This window comes from Plutella xylostella, chromosome 4, assembly GCF_932276165.1.
Source record: "Plutella xylostella chromosome 4, ilPluXylo3.1, whole genome shotgun sequence".
NCBI lineage: Eukaryota > Metazoa > Arthropoda > Insecta > Lepidoptera > Plutellidae > Plutella > Plutella xylostella.
In genome coordinates, this window is record NC_063984.1 from 1,321,882 (window position 1) to 1,349,065 (window position 27,184).

General features: G+C 37.6%; 1 protein-coding gene across 2 annotated transcripts in view; it reads left to right on the forward strand.

Moving 5' to 3' along the window:
• Nucleotides 1–10,680: 10,680 nt before the first annotated feature.
• LOC105389383 (zinc finger protein chinmo) overlaps nt 10,681–27,184 on the forward strand; it is a 37,141-nt gene continuing 20,637 nt past the window's right edge. Inside the window, exons 1-2 of one of the 2 annotated variants that reach the window (XM_011560481.3) lie at nt 10,681–10,830; nt 26,237–26,382. In XM_011560481.3, coding sequence (XP_011558783.1) covers nt 26,262–26,382 — 121 coding nt within the window. In that variant the 5' untranslated portion in view covers nt 10,681–10,830; nt 26,237–26,261. Of the gene's footprint in view, nt 10,831–14,284; nt 14,590–26,236; nt 26,383–27,184 lie in introns of those variants that run through there. The other variant, XM_011560480.3, reaches the window with a different exon arrangement.

Consider the following 27,184-nt stretch of genomic DNA (forward strand, 5'->3'; position numbering starts at 1 on the left):
TGCAGCACTGTGGTAGCATCGCCCCCTAGTGTCCCGTCGTCGAGGTACCATACATTGAATTTTGAATTTAGATTCGAGATATGTGGATGAATGCCTAGGCTGAATATTGCTGGTCCCAATGGGTCGCCCTGCTGACAGCCTGTGGCAGAAAGGATGTGGTGGTTTTTATATGAGAGCTTTGATGGTTTGCTATAACATTGCCACAGATAATTATATATTGGGTTTGCGTGGGTACGGATTTCTGTCAGCAGGGCGCTTCTATCGATGGAGTTGAATGCATTTTTAACGTCCACCTTCAGCAGCACCTGAAAATTTCCCTCGGTGATAAAGGTTCGGGCAGCGTGTACCGCCGCTTCACAGCCTCCTTTAGTCCCGAAGCCGAGCTGAATTGGCTCGAACTTCTTAGATAGCTCCGGGAGCATTTTACGGCAGCAGATTTTGGAGGCCGTACGGCGGATGGTGTTCCCTACGGCGATCGGTCTGATGCCGCCGTCTTTCTTGATGAGTGCGATCAGGTTGGCTCCGTACAGGATGTCGGTAATCTCCTCGCAGACGGAGCCGGACAGCATCAGGCCGACTAGCCTGGTCAGATCCACCAGCAGGGCCTCGCCTGCCGCCCCCGTGGACCCGCAGAGGAGGTCCTTTAGGTGTTGGGGTGATAAGCTATCTAAACCACCGGCTGATCCATTCTTGAAAGATAGTACAGCAGCAAGGACCTCGTCAGACGTGACCACAGGGGTGCACTCGGAGCCATCCGGGGCATCGGGGAGCTGTGAAGTAGCTGCTGGAGGTGGGTGTTTGGACAGGAGGGCTGAGTACGTATCCGTATCCCACTCTGAGAAGTGGACCTTAACCGGAATTTTGCAACATCAAAATATATTTACGACTTCAAAACAACATTTCGAATGGCCCATGCTTTTTTACGCACTTTGGAACTAGAAAAACAAAAAATGCGATTTCATTACTTATCCTGGTTATCCTAGTCTTTGACTAACTCTAGGCATTCCGGACTGACTAAAGACCAAACCGATGTATGATTTATAATCACTCTCGTCTCGTATTAACATATTTGCTAATTGGTTATATAGGCATACTTACGTGCATCCACTTTTATCGGTTAATATTTTATGTAAAGGAAATACCTACTACCTATAATTTTTTTTATTAAATCATGGCAGAACTATTTGCTCTGGACGGAAATCGACTGTAGGACTTTCGAAACATACGTTACCGATGCGCCAGCCCACGGACCTACTACATAAATACATACTTATATGATAATGTATACTAGTATAGTATAAATATACTTAATATTGGACGGAGTTTTATGAGTGTACTTCCCAGAAAAATGAAAATTACTCTATGAAATCTAAAAAAAAACTATATTTTCGGCATAAAATTCCATCCTGTTTTCATAAAATATAAAAAGCAGGGTTGTACTAACTTAATGTCTGGAATCATGGCCTTGACCTTTGCCATTTCTGTTACATATTTGAGATACTCATTTCATATTGTACCTCTATGTAGGCGTTTATTCAATACATGTACAATGATCAAAAGACACAAAGAACCTAGGTAAGAAGACCCATCGCTTAGATTGCCTTAGATGCTAAACGGCTTAGGATATCTACGAAAATCTCACGCAGCGTTCCTGTAGGGAATAAAAATTACTTCGATTTTTTAGAAGTATTTTAGATATCATTTACTTTGTTTCTGCTGGGTATACCATACACCCTACTGGAAATAAACCTCTTCCACACACATATATTTATTATCTTATTTAGATCCTCGGCTTCACACATATATTTATTATTTACAGATATAGACAGACCAACAGCACATAGGATAAAAAGTTGTTCGGACACAGTACATGTTGCTTATCCTATCCATGCACCAATGATAGGTGTGGAACAGCATTCAACAGACAACATCCAGTCTCTTACCCCGCACATATAAATTGACTCCTGATCTAATCTTGTCACCCCATTTCAACAGGTTTCAGGATGCTACTGCACTTTTGCCACGCCCGATGACAAACTCTATACCTTTTTTCACAGGGAAAGACATCTGATACAAACAAAAACTACCCTTATTCGAATGTAATAAGGGTCCTGTCAGATGTCTTTCCCCGTGAAAAAAGGTATAGTCAACCTGTAGCGTTTGTCACCGACACGATTAGAAAAAGTACACGCTGTATATATAAATTTTCGCTACTTTACAGCTATATATAGTGCCGAAACTTTCCACAGTCAGAAACATGGATGAAAGGCGCGAATTTGATATTTTCGTGTCTCCGGCGAAGGAGACGTTATTATTCGTACATTTCGGCTCACTGGTGCCTGGGATCTCGGGGCTCGTCGTCATGGCAACGCGTACTAGCTGTCAATTCATCTCGTCTATCGATTCACGGCAATTTTCGTACGGAATATTAATAATATTATCTTCATTATGAAGCTAAGCGTGACCTGTTTTAGGCGGATAGTGGTTGGGTAGTAGTTATTGATGTTTGATTTTGAGGAGACACCGGCGTATCACCAAAAATTTAAAACTGATTGCGACAAAATGATATAAAATAATGTATTAGAACTTAGTTTCTAATTAATTACGTACAGTTGTCCAAAATTAATAATGCACATGCAGATCTTCACACCTGAATCATTAAATCGTAAGAGCCTTAAAAAAAGCACTAGCATTTTGCACCTTGTTCGAAAGAAATAGGAGTCAATATCATGTGTCACATTATCGAAAACTACCGAACTGTCAAAGATTTCTATGCGCATTATCAATTTTGGAGCACTGTAAGTACTTCACGTAATTTATTAGAAATTATACTAATAATTAAATTGACATAACGGGTTAACCTAATCATTTAACGTAAAATCTGCTGACGTGCTCAGTTTGACGCAATAAACGAACGGGATAAAGACGTTAAATGTTCAACAAGTAAAGCTCCGGAAGAAAAAATAAGTGGAATTTTCTAAAATCGAGAGTAATCCCTCTCCGGTTTTCCTCCTTTTACCGCCATGGCAACTAATTCTGAAGGAGGTACATCGTAGCATTGAACTCCCCTAAATGAACGGGTTTATTTCTTCAAATTTTATTATAATAAATACTTATCCCAACTAACTAGAGTAACAGACAGACTACTCTTTCACGCCAAAACTACTGAACGGATTTGAATGAAATTGGGTATACATACGGTCTAGACCCTGGGAAAGAACATCTATAGGCTACTTTTTACTGCGGAATTCCCACGGGAAAACTTTTAAAGGCGAAGCGAAGCGCGCGGGAACTTCTAGTACCTAATAAAATAATATGCTTTGGTATAATTATATTAAAAACTGCGATTCATTACTATTAAATCACTACTTGGAAGCGAGGCAGGATCTTAGTTTGCTTCTATTTAAGTGAAAGTTTTCAAAAAGGTACCAGTGGGACTGAACTCAACCCTCCGTTGTCTGTCTGTCGAACTGTCTATCAGGAGGCTGTTTCAGCTCAGGACCCCAATTCTCGACCACTAGTCTTTAATGTCTAGTGTTAGAATTCATTGCAAAATGGTTACTATTTACAAGGCGTTACGTCGCGCCACTGACGTGTAGTAGACATTAAAGACTAGTGGTCGAGAATTGGGGTCCTGGAGGGTTTCTCTAGCTTGACAAAAAACGAATAAAGGAAATCTATTACAATCAATAATCGGTACGTTTAACACAAAGAGATGGAATCGTGGTTATAGGGCAACAGTGATCTGAAACTTTTTTTTCAAGAGACAGGTGACACCCCAAGTCCAAATTTTCAGAGTGCTTATGTGAAAGTTACTTTCGATTTGATTAGGTACTATTGAAAAAAAAAACGTTATAAGTATATACATTATCGTTATATTTATAAACGTTATATTTATGACAAATGCGATATTATTTATTTTAAATCTGTTATTTTCATCAAATGTGTTTTTCCTTAGTAATATTTTATTTCATGAAAAGACCTTTTCAGGACTTAGAGGCAATAGCATATGTCACCCTTGGCTCTTCAGGTACAGGCTATTCTAAACACATAAGTAATAAATATTTTATTTTTGTCAGTTCAATGTAGGTATCATACGAAGACTTATGAATTTTATATAACTTTATTACGAGTGTATTTGTCACAGTTCTTTTTAAATTTATTATTATGGTATCCAAAAAAAATATACTTCGACACAAGTAGCAATTTCTACTAAAATCTAACACTGCGTCCAAACCAACCCAAGAACTGAGCCTAATCTAGCGATTAGAGTAAATTGCCAAAACAATAACACATTAATTTTTATTGGGGTTTAGTGAATGTGCTAACTGACCTACATACTGGCCTTGGCTGAGGCTAGTAAAGTGTTATATTATCTGTGGTGTCATTTTAAGCTCAGGTTTATCTTACAGTGGAATGGTATCCTCTAATTATTTAGCCCTCATGCCAACGAACTAAGAGAGCGGTTCAGTCTGAAATGAACTTATTTCATTATTTTGACCCCTCCTAATGTTCTTCTTACTGCGTCGGTGACAACCAGAGCTGGCCTAGGGTTGACTCATCAAGTCATAATTTTGAACAAATGCCCCTGAAGAACCCTTCGTGGATTACAGTTGTGAGCGTATGGAATATTTCTCTGGAATAATCCTAATCCTAATCCTAACTAATATTATAAATGCGAAAGTAACTGTGTCTGTCTGTCTGTCTGTCTGTTTGTTACTCTTTCACGCCAAAACTACTGAACGGATTTGAATGAAATTTGGTATACATACGGTCTAGATCCTGGGAATGAACATAGGCTTTTTATCCCGGAATTCCCACAAGAAAACTTTTTTACGGCAAAGTGAAGCGCGCGGGAACAGCTAGTAATATAATTATATATTGGCTACATACTGCGTTGTAACTGAACTACAGAAAAAACATAACACTCAAAGCAAAATAGCAAATTAAAACAGAGGAAGGCCTAGGCGGCCAATGACAGTCATCATGGCTGCACAATCTACGTAGTTCCATCCTGCTGATAATAGACGATTGTACCATGTATTGGTTCTCCAAGATGGAAACGAGTAACGAGTTTTTTTTTGTTTTGCCAGATTCTTGATGAGTAGCCTATTTCATTGCGATCAACCACACTGGGCAGGAACGGACTATACCTACACGGAATAATGTAAATCATCCAAATATGCACAGTCATATATTATGGTAAATAATATTATGTCCATAGGTCAAGCACCATATAGCCCACACTATCGATTGAAATATTGTTTATTCGACTTACAATTTTACAATTATTTGTCTAGGCATGCAGAGGTAGGTCTAGAGTCTAGAGTTATGAGGCACTGAGAAGAAATGACGAAAGGAATTCCTCCAGAATATTCTAGAGAGTATTGTCACTTTCCCTTGCAAATTATTTCAGCAGCATAGCAAATTCGTTCAGGATATAACTGCCACATAAGACCCGCTGCCTGGCCCCTTCAATGAAGTTGCTCTAGCAGTTAAAACAATTTGAAACCGATCCCTTATTCGCCCTTGAAATTAATTCCACTAGAATCTCAACGAAACCACTCACAGTGACCTTTCAAGTCTAGGAAGTAGCTATGAGGCGGAGTATCTAAAGAGTTAATGTTATGCAAGTGCCAGTTTTTGCCGCTGACGTCATGCTGGCGGGTTCACGGACACAAACCAAGTTCACGATTGCGCCTGCCAGCGACTAGAAGACAATAGACAAACATATGTAGCTGCTGATTTTAAGTGCATTTTTTTGTTTTTCGTTGCCTGCTAACTACTAATTCTTAACCGTCATCGAAATCTATCGTGGAGCTATCAAATCTAGCTACGAATTCTGACGAAGGATACTTGGGGTGACTTACACCAAACACTTGACTTTAAACGTTATTAAATCTATTGCTGGCTTGCTTTGACTGTATAGTCGCCGAGCAAGCCAGCAATAAATTTAATTAACATTTAAATGTTTGGTGCAAGTCACCGTCAAACAGCATAAATATAAACTTATTTTTGATAACTTCACCATACTGTGAAGAAAATAAAGCACACTAGATTGCTGGTGATGATTTTAATCTTTTAAGGAAGCTGCTCACTACGAATAGTCGACAATTTAAATATAAATAGACCGGATGCAGTGAGGTACTTTCGTATCTTAGACCAAGGATCACCATCGCAGGCTGTGACGCAGTTGGCCTATTGTTACTTAAAAAGTGCTTCGAAGATAATAGAACACACACGATTTTTATATAGAAGAGATCATCAACTGTTGTAGTGAAAATATTATCATTTGTTTCGTGAAGCCAGTGGATGTGTCCCTGAAAAGCAATAAAAAGCGTTTTATTTACCTTGAAAGCCACAGAAAAAGTTCCTAAAGTTAAATTGACGTTCATCAGAAAATTTTATATTTTTACGATGAATAAAAATATTTCACTTTTGACTTTTTTTGACCTATACTATACCTGGAATTTTCAGTTTTTCAGAAATAATACTTTCTTCCTGATGCAGTGAACAAAACCCGTCATATATTGTACATAAGTAAGTACGTATATTCTAATATACATAATAATGAGTCTTTAGAATCATCATCATCAGCCCGTATTAGTGTTTAGTATGCTTTCTTACATTTTAACTTAACATATAGCCATTAATCATTGTAATTACCTGTGTAGCCAGTAAATTCATAGAAGTCTTTTTTATATAATTATTATTTATGTTATACATAATATTGGTCGTTGCTCAAGAAGTTGTAAAATTATGCAACTAAAAGTATAATCAGCAAGGTAGAAAATGTTCCTGAAAAAACTATGGTACTACATACTGAAACACCACGTATAGACCGAAAAGCTGAAGTGGGCCTGGGCAGGCCACGTCTGTCGCATGAACCTGAACCGGTGGGCCAGGGTTGTCACCGAGTGGGTGCCCAGTGATGGACATCGGCGCCGAGGAGAGGAAGACCTAGGCGGAGATGGCGGGACAACTTGGACAAGTTCCTATCTGAGTGGTCCGAAGTGGTGGAGGATCGCGATCGTTGGATCAAATATAGGGAGGCCTTTGCCCAGCAGTGGGACACAAATTAAGCTATTCAAAATATAAAAAAAGTTAATACTGATCTTGGTTGTTTTGAAAATAATCGTTCCAAAAATTATGTCCTTTATTAGTGATGACGTACGTATGGGTCAATTCCCAAGTCCTATATCCCTGGGTTCCTCTGAAGGATCATAATAATGAGGTTATCCGCCAGGCATGGTACTTATAAGAATCTGTGGATATTATCTAAGAGGCAGAGGAGGAAGCGCAAGATACATAGCCACCCGAACCTGTCATCGATAATGAAGGTGGCAAGGCAAACGACGGCTTACAATGTACTTATACATCAGAAACCTTCGTCCCACTTAGTGGAAACCAATGGCATTTGAAATATTTAATGCCAGGTACGCAACTATACGCAACGTACGTTCGTCATTATCCTTGAGGAGCTAAAAGGGGGTGGATTCTGGCAAATCGATAGAGGCCGCTGCAGCATAGGTGTGTTAGAACAGATAGGCCCACGGAAGTTTGAGAATCCCCCCTCCCCGCTAGTTTTTGCGTGTGTGCAACTGGTCGGGCCGAGGCCGCCCACATCTGATCTGTGCAAATTCTGCTCTCGCGGGTTCAGCGGCCTAGTCCAGGGTCGCACGGCCGTATCTCTCAATTTTTGCTTGTTAATTATAAAAATAATGCGTTATATAACACATGCGGCCTCTCGCTCCAACGCGACTGCGACACAATAGCTCCGTCCCGTTCTAACCGACAGCGATGCCACGCATACATGTGCGCCGACTAGAAAAGTACATCCACGAATTTTCGGCAACATTCGCGTGTGTGCGTGAATGACGTTATCGCACTCAATGCGATTAGAGCTCCGCATTGGTAAGGTTTGCATGTAATAATCTTGACACAAAATACATATTTGACAACGCGAGTACGAGTGCGTTAATACTGCTGACCTGAACTGAATAAAATACAACAACAAATCGCGAGAAATTGATAGCAATTTCGTCCGTATCGACGAGGAAAACAGAGAAAAGCCTGGGGCGTTTCTTTTGTATTGTGCGTTGGAGTTCGGCTCTGTGGTTACACGTGCCGCGGGGATGCGATCTGTGACCGGCATTCTATGCAAGCCTGGTAGGTGCTAGCCCGGTGTTTGCGCACTACTAGGCGCCCCCGCCCCCGCCCCGCGCCGCCCCCGCCCGCCTTGCGTCTGTGTGCGTGTGTGTGTGTAAACAGCACCCATGCACACCATTGCAAGGTTTCCGCGATCGAACTTTAAAATTCATAGGCGAATTGAATGCAAAATTTGCCAAATAGAATGTACTTGTGTTTAATTTATGTGCATATTCAACGTAATGCGCAGCTCAAAAGTACATTGTTAGATACATGTTTATGCGTACATTATTATTCTAGGTGCTCTTGCTAATAGAGAAACAAGTTGAATAATGATAATGTTTTTGGATTATGCTTCAGCTGTTTTCCTTTTGGATTTATCGATGATTTTTTAAATTATTTATTATATCATCACTTTTAAATTATTTTTCAAAATTGAATATTGTACTTATAAGCTAGGGAGTCTCTGTTTTGAACTGAATGTGAACGTACACGGCGTTCTTAAAGACTTAACGAGCTCACGACGCGACATTCGCGAGCAATGAAAACGTTCCAATGAGAAAATCACCAAATTACTCCTAAACGGAAAAGGCGCTGTCATTTTACTGCATTGAAATACGTTTAACAGCGCATAAGAATATAACCTACTAAAAACAAATTATAAATTGGTTTTAAAAAAGTGGCTATTTATTAATTTGATCGTAACGTAACCTACTTATATTTAATACTAATATATAGGTACCTTCATGATAATCCATGCAAAAAAAACCAGGCAAGACCTCCCCAACAGATAAGATTGGAGCACCTCAACGCAACATAAAGCTATAAACACACGGGGGATCTCGAAATAAAAATTCACGCATCGAATAGTATCGGCTGACCCAGATATTAGGGCAGGGTTCTATTCTGGAAAGTAGCGCGGCAGCTGCATTATTTTTTGGCCAGCAACTGTGACCTGGTTACGGAAATATGCGATATCGTGTGCAGCGGTTGAGTGGGCGCGTACCTTTAGCGTACGTTGTTTGCGTCGAAAGTGGAATAGTGTGTAGAGGGTTTTATTTTTTGAGTATTCTGAGTATTTAATTTGTCTAATTGCAGCTTATTTTCTAAAATAATCTTGATAGTAAAACATACTAAGCAATGCTTATCATAAATTTGGTTTTCAGCAATAACGACTATGATGGTTTGTCTGCGAAAGGTCTGTGGCCAGCACAATATATTGGCTGATTATGATGATGATGACGGCAAAACAATATATTATTATTATTAGTAATCTTAAAATCTTCATAACTATATAGGTAATTAATAATTAACCAAAATATATTTCTCCAGTCGAAACCTCTTTATATTATTTACATTAAGGAAAACATCAGAAATAAACATTTCTTATATTCTCCATAGCACGTTTTCTTTTCATAAAAGGAATCCTTATATTCATTCTGAAGTGACTTTGAAAGTGAGTTAAGTACTTACACAATAAAAAATATATATTTTTAAATAGCGAAGTCAATGGGTATATAACTGGTTTATAAGTAGGTTGAAGAGGCTTATCTGGTATATTTTCCTTCCATTTTAACGGCCATCATTTGAATGTCAGGGTCAGGTTGTTTCATTATGTGTTATATATACCTAATATACCTTTACCTGTAACTCGTATGTGTATTACTTGTGTATGATTTCGTACGTTACAGAAACATATTAATCAATAAACGATTCATTTAAACGCAATGCAAATCATATTTTAAAAAGAAATTCAATGAAAATCATATTTTAATAAACATTCTTTAGTGTTCAAAAGTATACCTAGTTTAGGCGCATATTTAGGTAATGTGCTACGAGCTACGGCGTAGCAATTACACTGAGTTACGTCGACTGAAAGGGTGGTGTCATAAATTTCGCTTTGCTTATGTATCGGTGATTTTCTGACGTTTGTTCGTTATAATAACTACTTATAGCTAAATTATTATTGAAAGGTTTAAGAAAGCATACACAACGTATGACTAAATACCTAAACTGTGTTCATGAACCATTTAGAAAAAAACGAGAAAAGTATAAATGATTTTTTCTTAAATATAAACAATTATTTTACAGAGTACTTAGTGCTTTAAATAAGCTTTGATTCAAACATTTGGTGTTAGTACTTGCAGGCTAGACAAGTACCTATCCTTACACAACATATGCCTGCTACTTTACATAAGGAAAGATCCAGGCCTATCACGAACTAACTTTAAACATCCCCATAAAATCAATAATCGACATCACGACCTCCAATTACCCTCGCATTCAACATGAGCCTATTCACCATCCAAGCTGCAAGTGTGTGTGTGGCCCGGCTGATACTATTTTTACCCGGAGGCTGATTGCCGGCATTGTCCGGGTGCTGCCCGTCCGGATAATTGATCGGGAGTATGCCCGGGCTGCGCGTTACGCAATGCATTTTTTAGGCCAGCGGGGGGGTGTGAGCGATGGCGGGATATGACGTTCGATTTAAAGGGTAGTTTGTGGGTGGGGGAGCTTGCAGGCTGTTGATGGGCCGGCGGCGCCTGCGCGCTGAGGTGGCTGCCGCCGCCCGGTTTCCGTACACACGCTGACAGTTCCCCGGACGCACTTCCTCGAGAGAGCGTGGCGGCTAGCGCGGTCCCACTCCACGGATGTCGCTGATGGCACACTGAGCAGATTCAGGTCAGTCGCATGTCTTTATGTCTGCTTGCAGTTATCGGGTGGTGATTGGGTACTACTCCGTGTCTATGCTTTTTCGTGTGCGTGTAAATTTATTGTGCGTTTTAGTTTAATGTTCTCTGTGTCTGGTTGAAAAAATATTATGATGATACAAAATTACGTTTAATTCTGATGTTTATTTCTACAAAATTGTTATCAATCGTTAATGGAAATGCTGGTCTGCATACATCATGTCGGAAATAGAGGAGTTAATAAATGATGGCCGGTAATGACGGGAGCTCAGCTGATCGATATTACAGGCCGGTTGTAACGCGCGCGATACCTGCAAGGACCTTTGATATTTTAAAAGCAAATCGATCATCTATGTTCTATTTTTAAAATGCACTGGTTTTGATGACGATAACATTTCTTCTACGTTTTAAAACGCGCAATTTGCCGATTGAGGACAAAAGTTTATAACAGTTTTTTTATTCTTCCTAGAGACAAATAGCACTTGTTTGAGATTTATATGGGTATTCCAAGCAGCTGTTTCTAAAAAACATTCTTTATAGGCCCTGTTGCCGTGGCTGCCATAATAAATCTGTAGGCTTTAATAGAGATATAAGACAGCCGTATCAATTTAAATCAGTGATCATTTTCCCGTTTGGAATAAAAATCCAATAAACATTATCGATCACATTCAAATTCCATACAAGTTGATTAAACGTGGTTTAGGACTGTGCTCACCTATCTTAAATTAATTAGATTTTTATCTTTCGTCGTTTTAAATGATGTTACAAATAATTTTATTCGTGGTTATGCGGTTTCAAATTTATTATCAGAATTAATTTAATTAGGTTACTTATTTTAAGTAGGTCCCTACTTAAAGAAAGCTCTGGAAAGACGCTTCTGGGTTTCCTTGCCCCTTTCTTTATCTAAGCTTATCTATAGTATGTAGGCTAGTATGTAGTTTATAAATTGCATGATAATTCTTCGTAAAAAAAAAACATTTATTAAACGATAATACTTTTTTACTGTTGAAGTTAGCTAGTTACATACATAATATATTATCGTATTGTACGAGTCTCTTAAAACCAACTTTAACGTATGATAAAGAAACCCGCAAATGAAAATAATTTGAGATTTACCCTAGAACAATAAAATTACCTAGGGCACATTTTGTCAAATGCGTTAAGTATTACATTGGGTAATGATATACTGATGTAACGATTATTAATTTTAGTGTTGTCCAAACTATTGACTAATTAATGAGAATTACGCAGCCAATTATAGCGTCAAATTACGAACAAAGAACTTTTCGCTTTGAAATAGGTAGGTAGGTTAAAATATTTAAAATCTATGGCACACTGTGCCTTCAGAATCGCTACCTTAGATTTATTTTTAAAAACATTTTTTTTAACAATTTTTCAATCGAACCTGTTCTCCACACTGATCACGTTCCCAACATTATACAGTACTTACCTATATAAATTATACAGGATGTTGAAAAAGTTACAGTAAGCCGGAAGGTGGCTATTTAGTCCCCCTAAGTCTATTCTATTATCTGTGGGGGTTTAAGATAGTTGTAAATACTGTAAAAAAATTATGCTACGAGTAATAATACCCCATGCTGCATATTGCCTCGAAGGCAGTCCTCAGAGCGATTCGTACTGGCTAGCGGTATGTAAATTTTGTCATTGAACGAGACGCAAGCGCCACTGTTTACACAGGTGTAAACCCTGAAATATTCAGTCACGGAATAAATTAAGCATTTTTTCACACTGCTACCGACAACAACTGTACTTCTTTTCAATAATTTTTTCAGTATTGACAGTCAAATTCACACTTTATCTTCAAGAAAGGAAGGTTGGGATTGCAATTTTGTGTCGTCTCACGTGCCAGTGACTGATTACGAAGTATTTATTTATTAACAATTATTTGAGCTAAGTAGGTAGTAACCTTTCGTTAATTACGATTTTGTTTCATAACAATAATGAAATTTCAGTAATTCTTACTAAATATGGTAATTTAAAAAAGTATGGCATACTGAAGTTGTCAGATTTTTTGACATTACCTTCATCGAAATCAAAATCAGAGAGAAATTTACAGTCAGTAATAAAATACAAATCTTTACTGAAGATTCTTTGACATCAACTTTTCCACTTCAGTACTTGTTACTGATAAGATTCTCGAGATGAAAGCTGATGAATCTCTGAAATCCAAAACCATTGAAACGGGATTCTTACTTTAAGTAGCGCGTACACATCATTTTCAGCTGCTGTGTTATCTTTAACAGTCATATTCACTAATACTTATGTTAGTCTGAAATAATTTCAGTGGGAATTTAGGAAATGGGAATGGGAAAAAGATGTCGGTCCAAAAAGAAATTTTCTGTCGTTTCGCAACAGAAGCGCATGGAATAATTATATTATAAACTATCTAAAGTGATAAAGATATAAAAGTTATAAGTACTTAATAGTAAAAAAAAAATACTACACAAAATTTTTTTTTTTACATTTTATGAAACAAACAGTATACCGGACTATATAGGACTTTAAATCTATTGATTCATATCAGGGATATTATTACTCCTCTAACAATTCAAAAAGAAGTCTTCTGTTTATTCCTTTTAAAAATAATTACTATTTTTTTACACAATTTAGAAATGATTTACAGAAAATGTTTCCAACTGTTTCCGTCTGATATTAAAAGCAAGTTTCAATGCGTCCTTTGTATTATTATTTCAGGTTTAGAATAAAAAAATGAAAGAGTGGAACAGGTTTTCAATTTATTTATTTATTTATTTACAGAAATAGACACACCAACAGCACATTGGATAAAAAGTTGTTCAGACACAGTTTATGTTGCTTATCCTATCCATGCACCAATTATAGGTGTGCAACAGCATTCAAAATGTTATCTTATAAAATACATTAATTTAAATACTAACATGCAATCATGCATACAATGCTTAAATCTAAACTAAATTAGGTATAATATTGTACAATCAATTTCTGGATAGATTCAATTTAGCTCGCGTGAAAAACCAAAATCTGAAAAATAGTGTTCGTTCAGGAACGTACCGTAGTAACGCAAAATCAAGTTCTTACATTTATACAACGTCTATAAACTATTCTATTTTAGTCTGCAATATATAAAATTTAGTAAATGCAAGATAGTAAAATAACATTACAATTACAAAATTTTGTTTACTGAGCTGTACTGCTAACTTATGTATATACTGTATCTACGCATAGATACAGCACTAGTGTGGCCCCCACACTAGCGTAGCCGCACTACACGGATACACAAACACGGCTGAAAATACAAAAGTACATAATAACATGAAGCGGCTCGGAGGCTGCAGCGAGGGGGGGCGACTGCCGACAATAATTCTGCGTGCGTCTTTTTTTGGCATCGCACGTTAACCTTGGACTTTTTCATAGCGTTGCACGTACACGCGCAAGCTTCGCAGTTTCGTAGTTTCGGAGTTTGGGCTAGTCGTAGAGCGCCCCCCACTCGGCGCGTCCGAATTTTCTGCATTCGAAGCGCGTAGAGTTTTCGGCGGTCGCATTCGCGAGCTCGGCTCCCGGCGCGACGGAGCGTGCAGTGCGGCCACGAGAGCGGCGACATGCGGAAGTGAGCGCGACCCTGACAGTGCGATCCCACAAGTGATAAGTGAACAACACTCAGTGATACAAACTATGCTATTTGTGCACGGCTCCGCTGAGCTCTAATGCGTTTCTATTGATTCGGACTTGGACTATTCGACATGGAATCCAGGAAAGTATTGTCCAGTGTTGCTTTTCCGCGCATGCGTAATGCGAATTGATAACGCTGATGCGGCGCTATAAATAGCCCTAATGACTCTGTGGGTGACGGCTGCACCGCCTGCCGGGATGTCGGGAAACTCGTGGAAACGGGAAGTCAATAAAAAGTAGCATAACAACAACCATTGATGAATGCTTGTTGACAATCTGCAGCAGATAATATTATGACTCTCAAAAGTTTAAGAAAATTAAACTTTAAAATTACTTATTCGAAAGATCATTTTTGCGCAGTTGCCAATCACCAATGCGGTTTTGCTTACACGTGTTGGCAGTTTGAGGCTATTGAACCTGATAATACGACAACCATATCTCCAGTTTTTTATTCATTAATATTGCATCATTAAACTTTTTTTGTGTATCGGCGAACAGGTTTTTCTCAATTCATTATTGATATCGTTGTCTTAAATCATTGGTTAAATATTGTAATTTGCGCACGCCTTGTGCGTCGTGAATGCGAACTGTGCGCGCGTGTGCGTGAGGCGTGCGTGCGTGTGTGTGTGTGTGTGTGTGGATAGTTGGTAATAATGAATGCGTGAATAGATGGTGGCCGAGAGGAGGCCCGGAACCGATGCCCGCCAAACTGGTCGCGTAATGCTTTGGCATTTGCATAGAAACTGTCGGAGTGGCCCCGGCCTATTAGCACCGGCCGCCTGAACGCTAGTGCAGCGTGACTAGTCGCTGGCCACTCATCTAGCCGGACAATTCTTTTTTTAACGGATTGTTCGTTTAATCGGTCGCCCGAATGCGCGAAATGACGTAGCGTTTTCGCACATCGATTTGTTTCGTGGCCCCACATAATTTGCAGTACTTAGTGGTTTAACATCTTTATTATCATACATTTATAGACTTTTAAGTTAACACTAGAATTGAATGTGCAGCTTATTACTAAGTAAATATTCAGTACTATTGTTTTGCTGAATTTTCCTGTAAACTAAAAAAAATAGATAACAAAACATGACGAAACCTACTAAAAGTTTAATCTTTTCCGTATTCAGTTTGCGCGTAACCTTCCTAATAGTTTAATCGCATCACTGAGCAGGTGGTTGCCCGACGTCGAACCTCAAACGAAACTAAACCTTATCGAAAATAGAAGAAAACCCTCGAATCTCGAATGACATCCAAGCCCTACATACTGGCCCTGTGATAACAAAGAAGTATTTGTCTTCAATTAGCATTTTAGCATTGAAAATATTAAAAATTTAACGGTCCCTTCATAGTTTGGTTGATACAGTAGGTCCGATGGATGACGTAGCCGCGAAGGTCAGAACAATGTTGTAACGCAAGTATTTGTAGTACAATTCATGTGCCATGCGCTTCCGTCCACGTGACCATCGACTCGGCCAATCAGGGCCAAGGGTTTACTAACGATTCCAATTTCAAAGCTTAATAAAGTATGCGGTATGTGCTGTAGCAACAAAGCTTTAAGAATTGACTGTTTGATTTTTCTTACAATGCTAGAATTGTTATAATTTTGATTTGTAATATTATGTAGGTACTTAAATGAAGTACTTATTAAAAACTAATTATTGTACTTAACTAAGGTAGGTATACTTTTTTGTCACGGCTATCGTTCATAAATAATGAAGCAAAGATAATTTTACGTTTGTGTTCGAATGATTGATCGCTCGAGACGGAAAGTCTCATGGCACATGTTTCTAAGGGCGATAAGACACAGATTCACATTTTCACACCCAGAATAGCCCAGCTAAATAAAACACTGTAAGAATCTGCTGGGTGATTCTGTAAAATTCACGGTAGACACTTCGCTGAATTTCATTAATGTCAACTGATATCAAAACATTTGAAAAAAAAACATATTTTCTCATCATCGATGATAAAAGGATGTTTTAAAGTATAACCTAGCTGATATGTCAGTCGGCAGCCAAATTTTCAGATGCGGTAGCAGGTTAGCTTATAAAGTGCATCGAGCTTCTTTATTTCGCTAATTTTTGTACGACTTTTGGTAATTCCTAAAAAAAAACAAATCCCCGTGATAAAAAAGTCACGTGACCAATTAACAAAGTTGGTTTAGTAAATGTCCCTAATAAGTAAGCCATTTTTAGCTTCAGTAATCAGTTTTTTATGCATCAAATGTGACATTATCCTACAGCAGATAACCCCGTGATTCGCACAGTCCTACCGTACTTCGTGTCCGTAAACTTAGCCGAGATAAAAACTTCTAACAAAACTGGGTGGCAGATAACGGTTGTAACTCACTCACATTTTTTTTGTAAACGTAGAAGATATAATTTTCAGCAAATGTTCAAGATAACGTTTTTAGATTATTTATAATGTAACAGTTCTAAAACAGTTCTACTTAAACTATTGTATACCCTGTAGGCATCTTTTTATTATTTTAAACTAGCTACGTAGGTACGTAAATAATAGCACCACATTATAAATTAAGACTTGTTAAAAGGTATGACACTTGTTTTGTAGGAGGTAACATACAAATTTGGATGCATCAGAACCAACCAATCCAAAATACTTCCTATAAATTAAACCTGACAAAAGGGCAGGTATAATGAGTGTTATTCAAAAACAAATTCTCTTTTAAATAAAATTAAATAAAATTAAATAGGTTCCTACTTAGATGATAAAGAACAGAGGCCTTGAAAGGATTGTCTTCAAGGGCGCCCGGGGCCTTCAGAAATACTGACATAATGGAACCCTGAATACTTCACTCGCTCTGCATTTTACACAAAAAATATTGTTTTCTGATTTTTTGTATTTTATTTTGTTGAAAAACTATCTTGAACTATCTACCAATCGTGAAAATGCCTTAAGGGTCTGCAATAGGGAATCGAGGGTTGGCATTGTCATAGAATTATGTAGTAAATGATGCTCTACAGCCTTGAAAAAAATCACACAGGTAGTTGAAGAGTCTAGCTAGGTGCTGAATCATTCGAATTTAAGTAAATGATTATGGATAACTGTAAATTAATTTCAGAATATCAAGAAAAACCAGTCAATCACACTCCCGTATTGTAACAACTGTGTCGTAATTATAAAGAATTTTCATATGATTTTTAACATATTATAAAGTTAAAGGCTTGGACTAGGCGCTAAATACCTTGTTTTTTAATAAACACACACTTATTTTGTGTAAATTAATCCCAAACTTGAGCAATTTTTTTCCCTCAAATCTTCATACAAATATCTATGGCGGCTTTCTGTGTTATAAAATCATTAACACAAGTGACGTTTGACTCAGTTGGCCGCTGGCCTCCAAAGAAGGGTCACGTCGGTTTAGGCAGCACTGACAGCTCGCGATCTTATCGTGTACAGATACAAAATCACTGCACATTGGTTGTCATTGCACTTTTTCAACTTTTATGACACCAACATAATTTGATTTGAAATTGAGGAAGCATAATTCTTCCAGTATATTCAATACATTAAATTAAATTAGATAGTGTGCAATATTCTCGTGATATTACAGTCTCGTAAAGGTCTGATGAGGAGCAGGAATATAGCGAATGGATCTAAGTGATGACAATACGCACGAACATTAGGTTAGGGATCAAAAATACAGTCTCTTGGTGCTGGTTGAGGTATGGTCTCGTGAGGATCTGATGAGGGCAGTAACACGGTGGTGGCTCAATTTTATTTCAAAGATGTTAATAGCTAAAAGCATCGAGTTTGGGCTATTAAGTATGTTTTTCAGAGAGAGAGAAAGAGATTTTGTTTTTCCTCTGGATGTGTTAGGTTTACTGGGTTTACTAAGTTCATTCTGTTAATGGCATCAAGTTGTTATGTGTTCATAAGTAATAATTATTTATTAACAAAATGCTGTTGATTCTCCACGAAAATGTAAAAATAAAAATAAAATAAATAAAAATAAATTCGTAACGTAAAATTGTCAATGACGGAATTTCTTCTATAGACAGTAGCCACAAAAAAAAACAAACGATAGATGGCGTGATTTGAAGATAAAGATACATTTTTTCGACACATAGACAGCAACAACAAAAAAAATACAGATTTAAAGAAAAGAAACACATACTTATACAAAACAACAAAGAAAAAAAAAGGATACACATCAAAATAACTGGAAAAAATATAAGCCCCAATTTACTTGTGTGGGACAGGGAGTACCATAATATTTTTTTTGGGGTACTCCCCATCTATGCGAAATATAAGCTTGATATCTTTACCCGTTTCTGAGAAAAAGGGCGGTGACAGACAGTCAGTCAGACAGACGGACAACAAAGAGATCCTATAACGGTTGCTTTTTTTCTTTTGACGTTCGAAACCCTAAAATTAAGTAAAAATATTATGCTGCCTAAAAATGTACTTACAGGTATTGAAAAAGCGGTATATAAACAAATTATACCAGCAGAGGGTTCACCATTTAGCTGAATGTTACTTAGAAAACGGCCTTGAGTGGCGGTCAAGTTGGTCCCCGCCTGCGATACTTTCCATTAACATTGGGACTCGTTTTCATGTTTTTAGCGTACAGTCAGGTTTTTAGTTTTTTATAATTGTATTTTTTTATTTGTAACTTTTTAGTTGTTTTTATTTTATGAAATTTTACATCGGTAGGTAGTTCATGATCATTTTTTATTTCAATAATTTTGGTGTTGTTATTTAAATACCTTCAATATGCATATTTTTGTAATGTGAAAATCAAGTCCTTTCATTTGATACCTTACACGGCAAAGTTGAATTATTATTTTTTCGATCATCACGTTATGTCCTCAAGAGGGCGCTATGTACATTTTAATGGAACGTCACATAGCCTATAGCCATTGCGCCATCAATACGCTTCTAACAATACCTCATACATCAAAATCTATCAAGCCGTTTAGGCTACAGGAGGGAACAAAGAAACAGACAAACATACATATATACATACATACAATCAAAAAACATTACCCTCCTCCTTCGGCAGTCGGGTAAAAAGGAGTAAGACAGGGGGTCATTCTGAACTTTTGCTCTACGAGTTTTGGAAATTAACAAAAAAAAACCTTTTTCATACAAACTTTGTTGGACATGTGACTTTTTACCATGGAAAACGAATTTTTTTCGCGAATTTGCGAATCTCGTAGAACAAAAGTTGTTCAGAATGACCCCTTGAGTCATCCCCTTTTGGCTTAGTATAGCCCTTTTGCGACACTATGTATTTACTTTGCTTTGTCGTCGGGGTTCAGTTGGCTGGAGGATGCCCGAAACTTATTATCTACACTTTAATACTTTTAGTTACCTTTCTACAAGTAAATACCACATTTGTTTGAGAAAGCTAATCGGGTTCCGAGTATAGAGTAAAGTGGCACCCCTATTAATATCTATTCTCTTTCCTGGTGCCTACCAGTGTAAGTAAGAATTATACTTACTTACCCTAAAATCACCCAAAATGTACTTGAACATAATTGTCAATAAAGTTGGCGAGTAAAAGTTTATCGACCCACTGTGCAAACTTACATGTGTGCGTGTCACTGCGTGTGCTGTGTGAAGAGCATTGAAAACCCAAAATTGACGCGGCACGTCACCCTGTACGGGCCCTTAATTTATTGCACTACATATTGACATTGACAATCTTATTAATTTGATGTTATTGTAGTAAGTAATACATAAGAAATTAATGTACCTAGGCAATTTATTTCTATCAATAACAAATACCTACATTTAAATAATTTTGCAGGTGCACAAATATTGTTTTATTCAGAGAATATGTATGCTTATGTATTACGCCGGGTAGACCTTCCACTGAAGGTTATTAATAATAATAATATCTCATACGTTACATAAATTATGTATTCTATTAAAATGATTTCATGAATTATTGTTTCAGTACTAAGTGTAATTCAATTTAACACTTATAATAGGTACCTACTATCCTTTATTTTTGTACCCTGTCGTAGTTTTTGTTATAAACTAACAAAACCTGTACTAACTAAAGTATAATATCACTACAGTAATACCTAACTATACCTATTTCATAGAAAGTCCTACACCAATTCCCTGCCAACTACTTTCATTATTTCTTTATTCCGGCAAAATGTTGTTGTGAGTGATCAAGGAAACAGCAATGGCCGGATCTAATAAGATTTCAACTACTCACCTACTTGTTATCAATAAAAACCAGTATTTCGTTCACTCGAATCTCTTCCGCATCCATTGACAGCACTTTAGTCTTTGCTGTAATGGAAACAAGGTGCAAATTAGGGTAAACAGTGTTTATTCCAGTTTGTCCACAGTGTAATGTAATCTAAACTGTGTGGGACAGGGCTCTTTTGAGCTGGAACTGGTCCTGAACAGCTTTTCAGACTCGCCCGTAAATAGGTCAAGGATTAAGATTTGTTGTGTTGTGTGTTGTATTTTTTGCTTGCATTGAAAGCGTCCCGCTTTCCCTGCTCCAGGTATGCTCTGTTTTACAATTTTAGTATTAAATGTATTTATGAATTTCTTAGGCAGGAGTATTTAATGGAGTTTGTTATTCGCTTTCGCTTCGCTTTATTTAAGATTTAATCCGGATTACATATTTTTAATCGCAAATATTTTTCTTTTAGACACACAGGGTTCTGTTGTTCATATTATAATATTTTTATGATATTGGCGATCTAGGCGATAACCCTTTATATGCGAGGCTGAGGAAAAAAGCAATCTTCACCTTTGCTGGCCTCAGTAAATTGCATCCAAAAAAAACCGTTAGAAAAGAAAACAATTGAAATGCGACGCTGAGCATCCACTGCACACGGTGAAAGGCGATCATAGCGCACAAAGAGAATAGTTACAACCTCTGCGTTCTACGCACTGCGTACGCATGGTTACTCTATGCTGACGAAAAATGAACGAACTAAAGCTGTCATAGAGATAAAGCATAGTCGTCATATAGAGCGACCCCCCTGCGTACAACGCAACGCTTGCAACGACACTGCAACTTTCTATTTTCGTCGCCGTATTTTGAATTTGGAAAACGAGTGCGTTTCTTTGTTTCTTTTCGGCCAGTCTCTTTTTTTATTTGACTGTTAGGCTAGTTATCTATGTCCTATGTTTTGAAACTGCAATACGCACACTTGTCATTCTCATTTACTAATTACTTGGTTCATAGTAATAAATACCGTAACATGTTTTAGTACTTCCTATCAAAATATTATGTAAGTAATTAAGATTAGTAAGACCTACAGGGTTTTATGGGAACGGGATGTAATTTAAAGTTATTACGTTTATTATAACAAATTAATAATTTCAAACCTGTTTAGTTTACGATTGTATACTTACTTGTATAGTTATTGATCGTTCAGCAATTCACAGTCACATCCGTAACACTGCATTCACTAAAATTTGTACTACAAATAGGTAAAAAAAACATCCTTATTTTCGCCAATATTTACGGACCAAGTTCACCAAAAATTTCTCTTTTGAATTAGAATTTCTGACACACAGAACTTGTGCATAGAAACGGGCGCATCAAACAAGTGCGCATAATAGTCGTTTCTATGCGCATTTCGACATTGTTGACGTAATCCGCTGGATGCGAGCACGCACCGCGTCCGGAGTGGCCCGCTTTCTTCTCAGTGTTGCCAGATTAAGATATTTTCCCTAATTTTGGGGTAATTTAAAAAAAAGGTAGAACAAAGTTATCTTGTTGGTAATACTCAAACATAAGATACCATACCAATGTTACCAATTGTTTAGATATCCGATTTTAAAGCTCCAAAATACAATGAAAATATAAGAAAATAATAGAAAGGATATATTAACTTGTTTAAATGAATTTCTCCAAAATTTTACTAGAAACAGCAGGTAAAACGATGTGTCTTTAGATATTTTAAAATGAAATACTATTTCCCTAGATGAGCCTGGCAACCCTTCCAACACACGAAGTGCAATTTGATCACTAATTTCAATTTAGAACTTAATGTTTATCTACATAAGATCGCTTATGGCAAGTTTTTATCAAGAAAGTGCGTTGCAAGATCGTCTTGGTTTGTTCTCACAGTTTCAAATGTCACCGGCATCGGGCGGGTTTCTACAAAATGGCGGAATTGCGTATTTTATAGCCTCTTTTATTTTTATACGTTAATAATTAATATTTGATTGGACATTACGACGTTTTTTTGTGAAGTTACATTGATACAAGCCGATTTTGCTTAAATAACCTTATTAGTACTAACAGCTAAACTATAGGAGATAAACTTATGCATTATAATATTCGTATTCAACATAAAAACGGATAATATTAAAAAATCAAAGTAAAAATTAAAAAAAACTTCACACAAAATAAATTGCTACGGTTAGTGGCTACGCAAAAATGCTACGCGGCTACGCTTTGGCAAGACCTAAGTCTAGATTTCACGGCGTAGCAGCTCGTAGCATTCGTAGCACTTTATGGTTGAGCTTCGAAAAATTTATCAAATTTACTTTTAGTTCATACGCAAATGGAAAGGTTTCAAAACTATAATAATTATAATTAAGTTTCCGATAAGAATGACGCTATTCTGACTGGTCAATCCTTGCATCTCGGTGAAACTAACCTAGCGCTTGTGTTTATCACCGACCGATAAGTTTACTGTTTCATATAAGAATGTACTACCTAGGCATTGGCTAATGAAAAGCTCGTATTATGTACTCAGTATCATCATCATCATCATCATCAATGAAAAGCTCGTATTATGTACTCAGTATCATCATCATCATCATCAATGAAAAGCTCGTATTATGTACTCAGTATCATCATCATCATCATCAATGAAAAGCTCGTATTATGTACTCAGTATCATCATCATCATCATCAATGAAAAGCTCGTATTATGTACTCAGTATCATCATCATCATCAATGAAAAGCTCGTATTATGTACTCAGTACGTGAATAGTAATTAAATCAATTTTCTCCTCATTCCTTTTATCTTAAACGTACATCTACAATTCCACATATGCATAAATAATCGTAAACTACAACAGAACACAAGAACAAGACATTATTCAGTCTAAACTCCCATACTATATCATGTAATCTGACTGCATCTATATCTGTCACACACACAGGCGCATCTCACGCACACAAAGACATTTAGTTACTGCGCAGTTTCAAATTTGGAAGTTGGAAAGGGCCCAGTAACCGGCGTGTAAGTCACTATTGCGGAGAGAGCGTTTGATGCACGTCATTGTTCTGAGCCCGTTATGAAGAGTGTCGGCCCGTAGAAAAAGCATATTTTTGTAGACGCGACATTCTATTGATTAGAGCGCCATATTATGTAGTTTATCGCAATTATAATAATTTTCATGTATGTATGTACCTATTTGAGCATTTACCGGGCACCAATTTATTTAATAGCAACGAAATTATGTAAGGAATATGTACTCTTTAAAAAGGACATAATATATACTTAAACAGTTGTCTTTATCAGAAGTTGGTATTTCCTAACAACAACCTTGGATAAGTTACCTATGCGTTTGCGATAGAAAAACATTTGGCCCTTTATCATCCAATAACAAAATTTATCAATAAATTCTAAATGTGTTCGATAGCTGTTTCAATTAGATAAGATAAACAATACCTAGCAATTTTAACACCTATGCACATTCAAATATAATAAAAGCAATAACTGTGTACTATAATACGCCTATCGAATAAATTTGAAGTACTTAACTCTTTGTCTTTTTCAAACATAACTACCGAGAAGTTTTAGTTCGATCTTTGATCAGCATCTACAAATAGATTCGTTTTATTTTTAAATTAAATATATTAAGTAGGTATCTCATCTGCAACGTCCACTCTATGTCCCTCTGCAAGTATTGCAGTGAGGCCGCTGCGTCGGTTTGCGCAACTCGCTGCACCGCCCCCGCGCCCCGCTGCCCCGCCTCCCCCCCGCCGCGCCGCTCCACGCTTGCGCGACCAATGCACGCCGAAACCGGGTCGCAGCCGAAATTTCAAATACTCTCCACCATAACCAGACCTCTAGCGCCCCAAACAACAAAGACAAACGCAAGCACAGCCGCGGTGCGTCGAAGCTCACTTTCAAATGGTCACGATATACGTGCACGCATGCAAATGTACAGTTAGATTTTGTAAGTGGATGGAGGCTCGCAGTAGAAATCGATAACGTATTTGTGGGTGCATGGGAGATAGGTGGGTTGAATATTCATGTAAGTTTCATGTGCGAGTTGGTGCTTAGTGGCCTGTAAAAGCGACGTCGCCGCGTATTAAGGTTGACGTTTGAATAAGCGAAAGTGTCGGAGTTAATTTCGTAACGAAGCTCGTTAAACACGGAAAAGTTTTCACGAGATTTTCACTTGACAAAACTTGAAAATTTTCGCGCTGTAATATAAAATTAACTTGAATTCCTTGATGGTTTACAAGCGTGCCGTACGATTGTCAATAAAAACGCATTGATGTTTTTTATGGTGGCATCGGAGTTTATTTGGAAACATTGCGGCGTGAACGGCAGACTTCCCGCCATACGATTATGTAAATGTGCTATCGAATACGATTTTATTCTCCGTTCACTGAAAAGAAACATGCTCCCCAATATACACAGTGATTCTCGATAACACGGATCGAACCTAATGGCTACATTTGCTCTGAATACGGAATATACATTTGGGAGCTTGAACTAGTGGCTTGCACAGAGACTGTTTTCGTGAAAATCTCGAGCCATTGTTCCTTAAAAAAAAACACCCTGTGATTTTTTGTGAGTTACTTACAAACTCACTAAACTATATTAAATTGTACATTATGCATAGTAAATTACACGAATAACTAAAATAGCTTGGTCTACTACTAAAATCAAAATTCAATAACTTGAACCCCAATTACCAGGGGGTCAGAAACGCCCAGCTACAACTACCCGACAACTGCCTCGCTGTCATCGATAAATAGGAAAGCAGCAATCTAATGTAATTACCGGCCCAAAGTACTAGGAGAGTAGGACACGGCAGCTATCGTGGGAACCTCCCGGGTATATTACGAATTCATGGCGACCAATGCCGAAGTACGTATCGATCATAAGCGGTTGTTCACCTAACCTTGGTCCCGGCCATCCAGACCTCACCCTTATCACAGGGGAAAAATAATCAAATTATCTCTGCCATCCTCCTAAAGGGCTTTCATTAGGAATACGCGAAAAATGTGCAGTATTTTCGGCGAATATTTTTTCACAAGATCATACCCGTATTATGCATTCACCCTCAAATAAGAATTCAGAAGAAAAGGTTGGCAAAAAACTTCAAATGAGTTAGCGCCTTGTGGAACCAGTTTGTTTTGCAAAGGAGGGCGAACCTAGGAATTACGAGTTAGACTGACAAAAAACTATCCCGGCTCGCCTCGACACGGTGGAAGAATAATAAAATTATTCGAATGGCCGGGCTGGGTGCGTTCACCCCGAAATCTGGATGTCCTTGTTTGTTGAATTAGGAACGAGCCTTTGATGCTTTGGCGTTGCTCCTAGTCCTCTAGGGATTTTCCAGGAGGCTTTTGTTGTATTTTCACACTTTTGTTTATTTTTTTTAAAAGCAAAATTTTTAAAGGCCACTGAAAGCGTTTTCACAAATTATATTTTTGTATAGGTAGGTATAACCTATGTAGTTCTAGAGAAAGTTCTTCATCATTATGTGATTTAGTGCACAGTTCTGACGTCAGACCTCCTTGTTGCAGGGAAGGAAACCGAGGCGGCCCGGGCATGGACAGCCAGCAGCAGCAGTACTGCCTGAAATGGAACAGCTTCGGTTCAAACCTCGCGACGTCGTTCGCGAACCTCTGGAACTCAGAGAGTCTCGCCGACGTCACACTGTACTGCGAAGGTAAGTCGCTGTTACTAGTTATTATTCTGCGGTCGCTACCACTGGCCGCTTACACAAATTTACTAAAAAAGAAAACAGGACAGCCAATGAGCACGCGGAAAACAACCAATGAGAAAATTCAAACTTATTTTTCTTTTTCTTTTCTCGGACAGAGACGGTCTAAATTTGAATTAAAATGTATTGCTGAAATTTAATAAAGCTATTAAGTTACCGTAATTCTAGGCGCGTTTTAGTCGATTTCTACGTGACGCCGAGTTCAGCCGTGGCTCAGTTCAGCTCCAGCCTGGTTCACTTTTAGGTCACAGAGTACGTGATGAGCACTAACTCGCGCGGGGGCTGAAGGCTCCTAAGTTTTTAGGTCACAGTTAAAATATACGTGCCGAAATAAGGATAAAGGCTCGTCTCGTTATGTTTCAGTAATTTTTCTTTCACAACATTTTTTTTTTCAGTAAATCAGGGTACGCAGTCTGTATAATAATTATGCGTACGTTATCTACAATTACCTATATAATTGGGCAAAACATTCAAACTTACTCGATTATTATTATTCTTACTGTTTTCAGTACGTCTATCGTTTATCTTCGTGAAAAATAAGTTCAATGAAAAACAAATAAAACTGCGCGTTATTTCCGCGTAAATATCACGTTTTGCATGTCGGCTGTAGGTAGGTGCCTCGTTTATCTTATTTTATTTATTTAGTCCGTGTGTAATCGTTGCATTATTATCGTATACCAATTTTTTATGGCGCTCAGTGAGGCTTATATTGACTAAATGTTTCGTAAAAAAGTGATCTTTATTACGT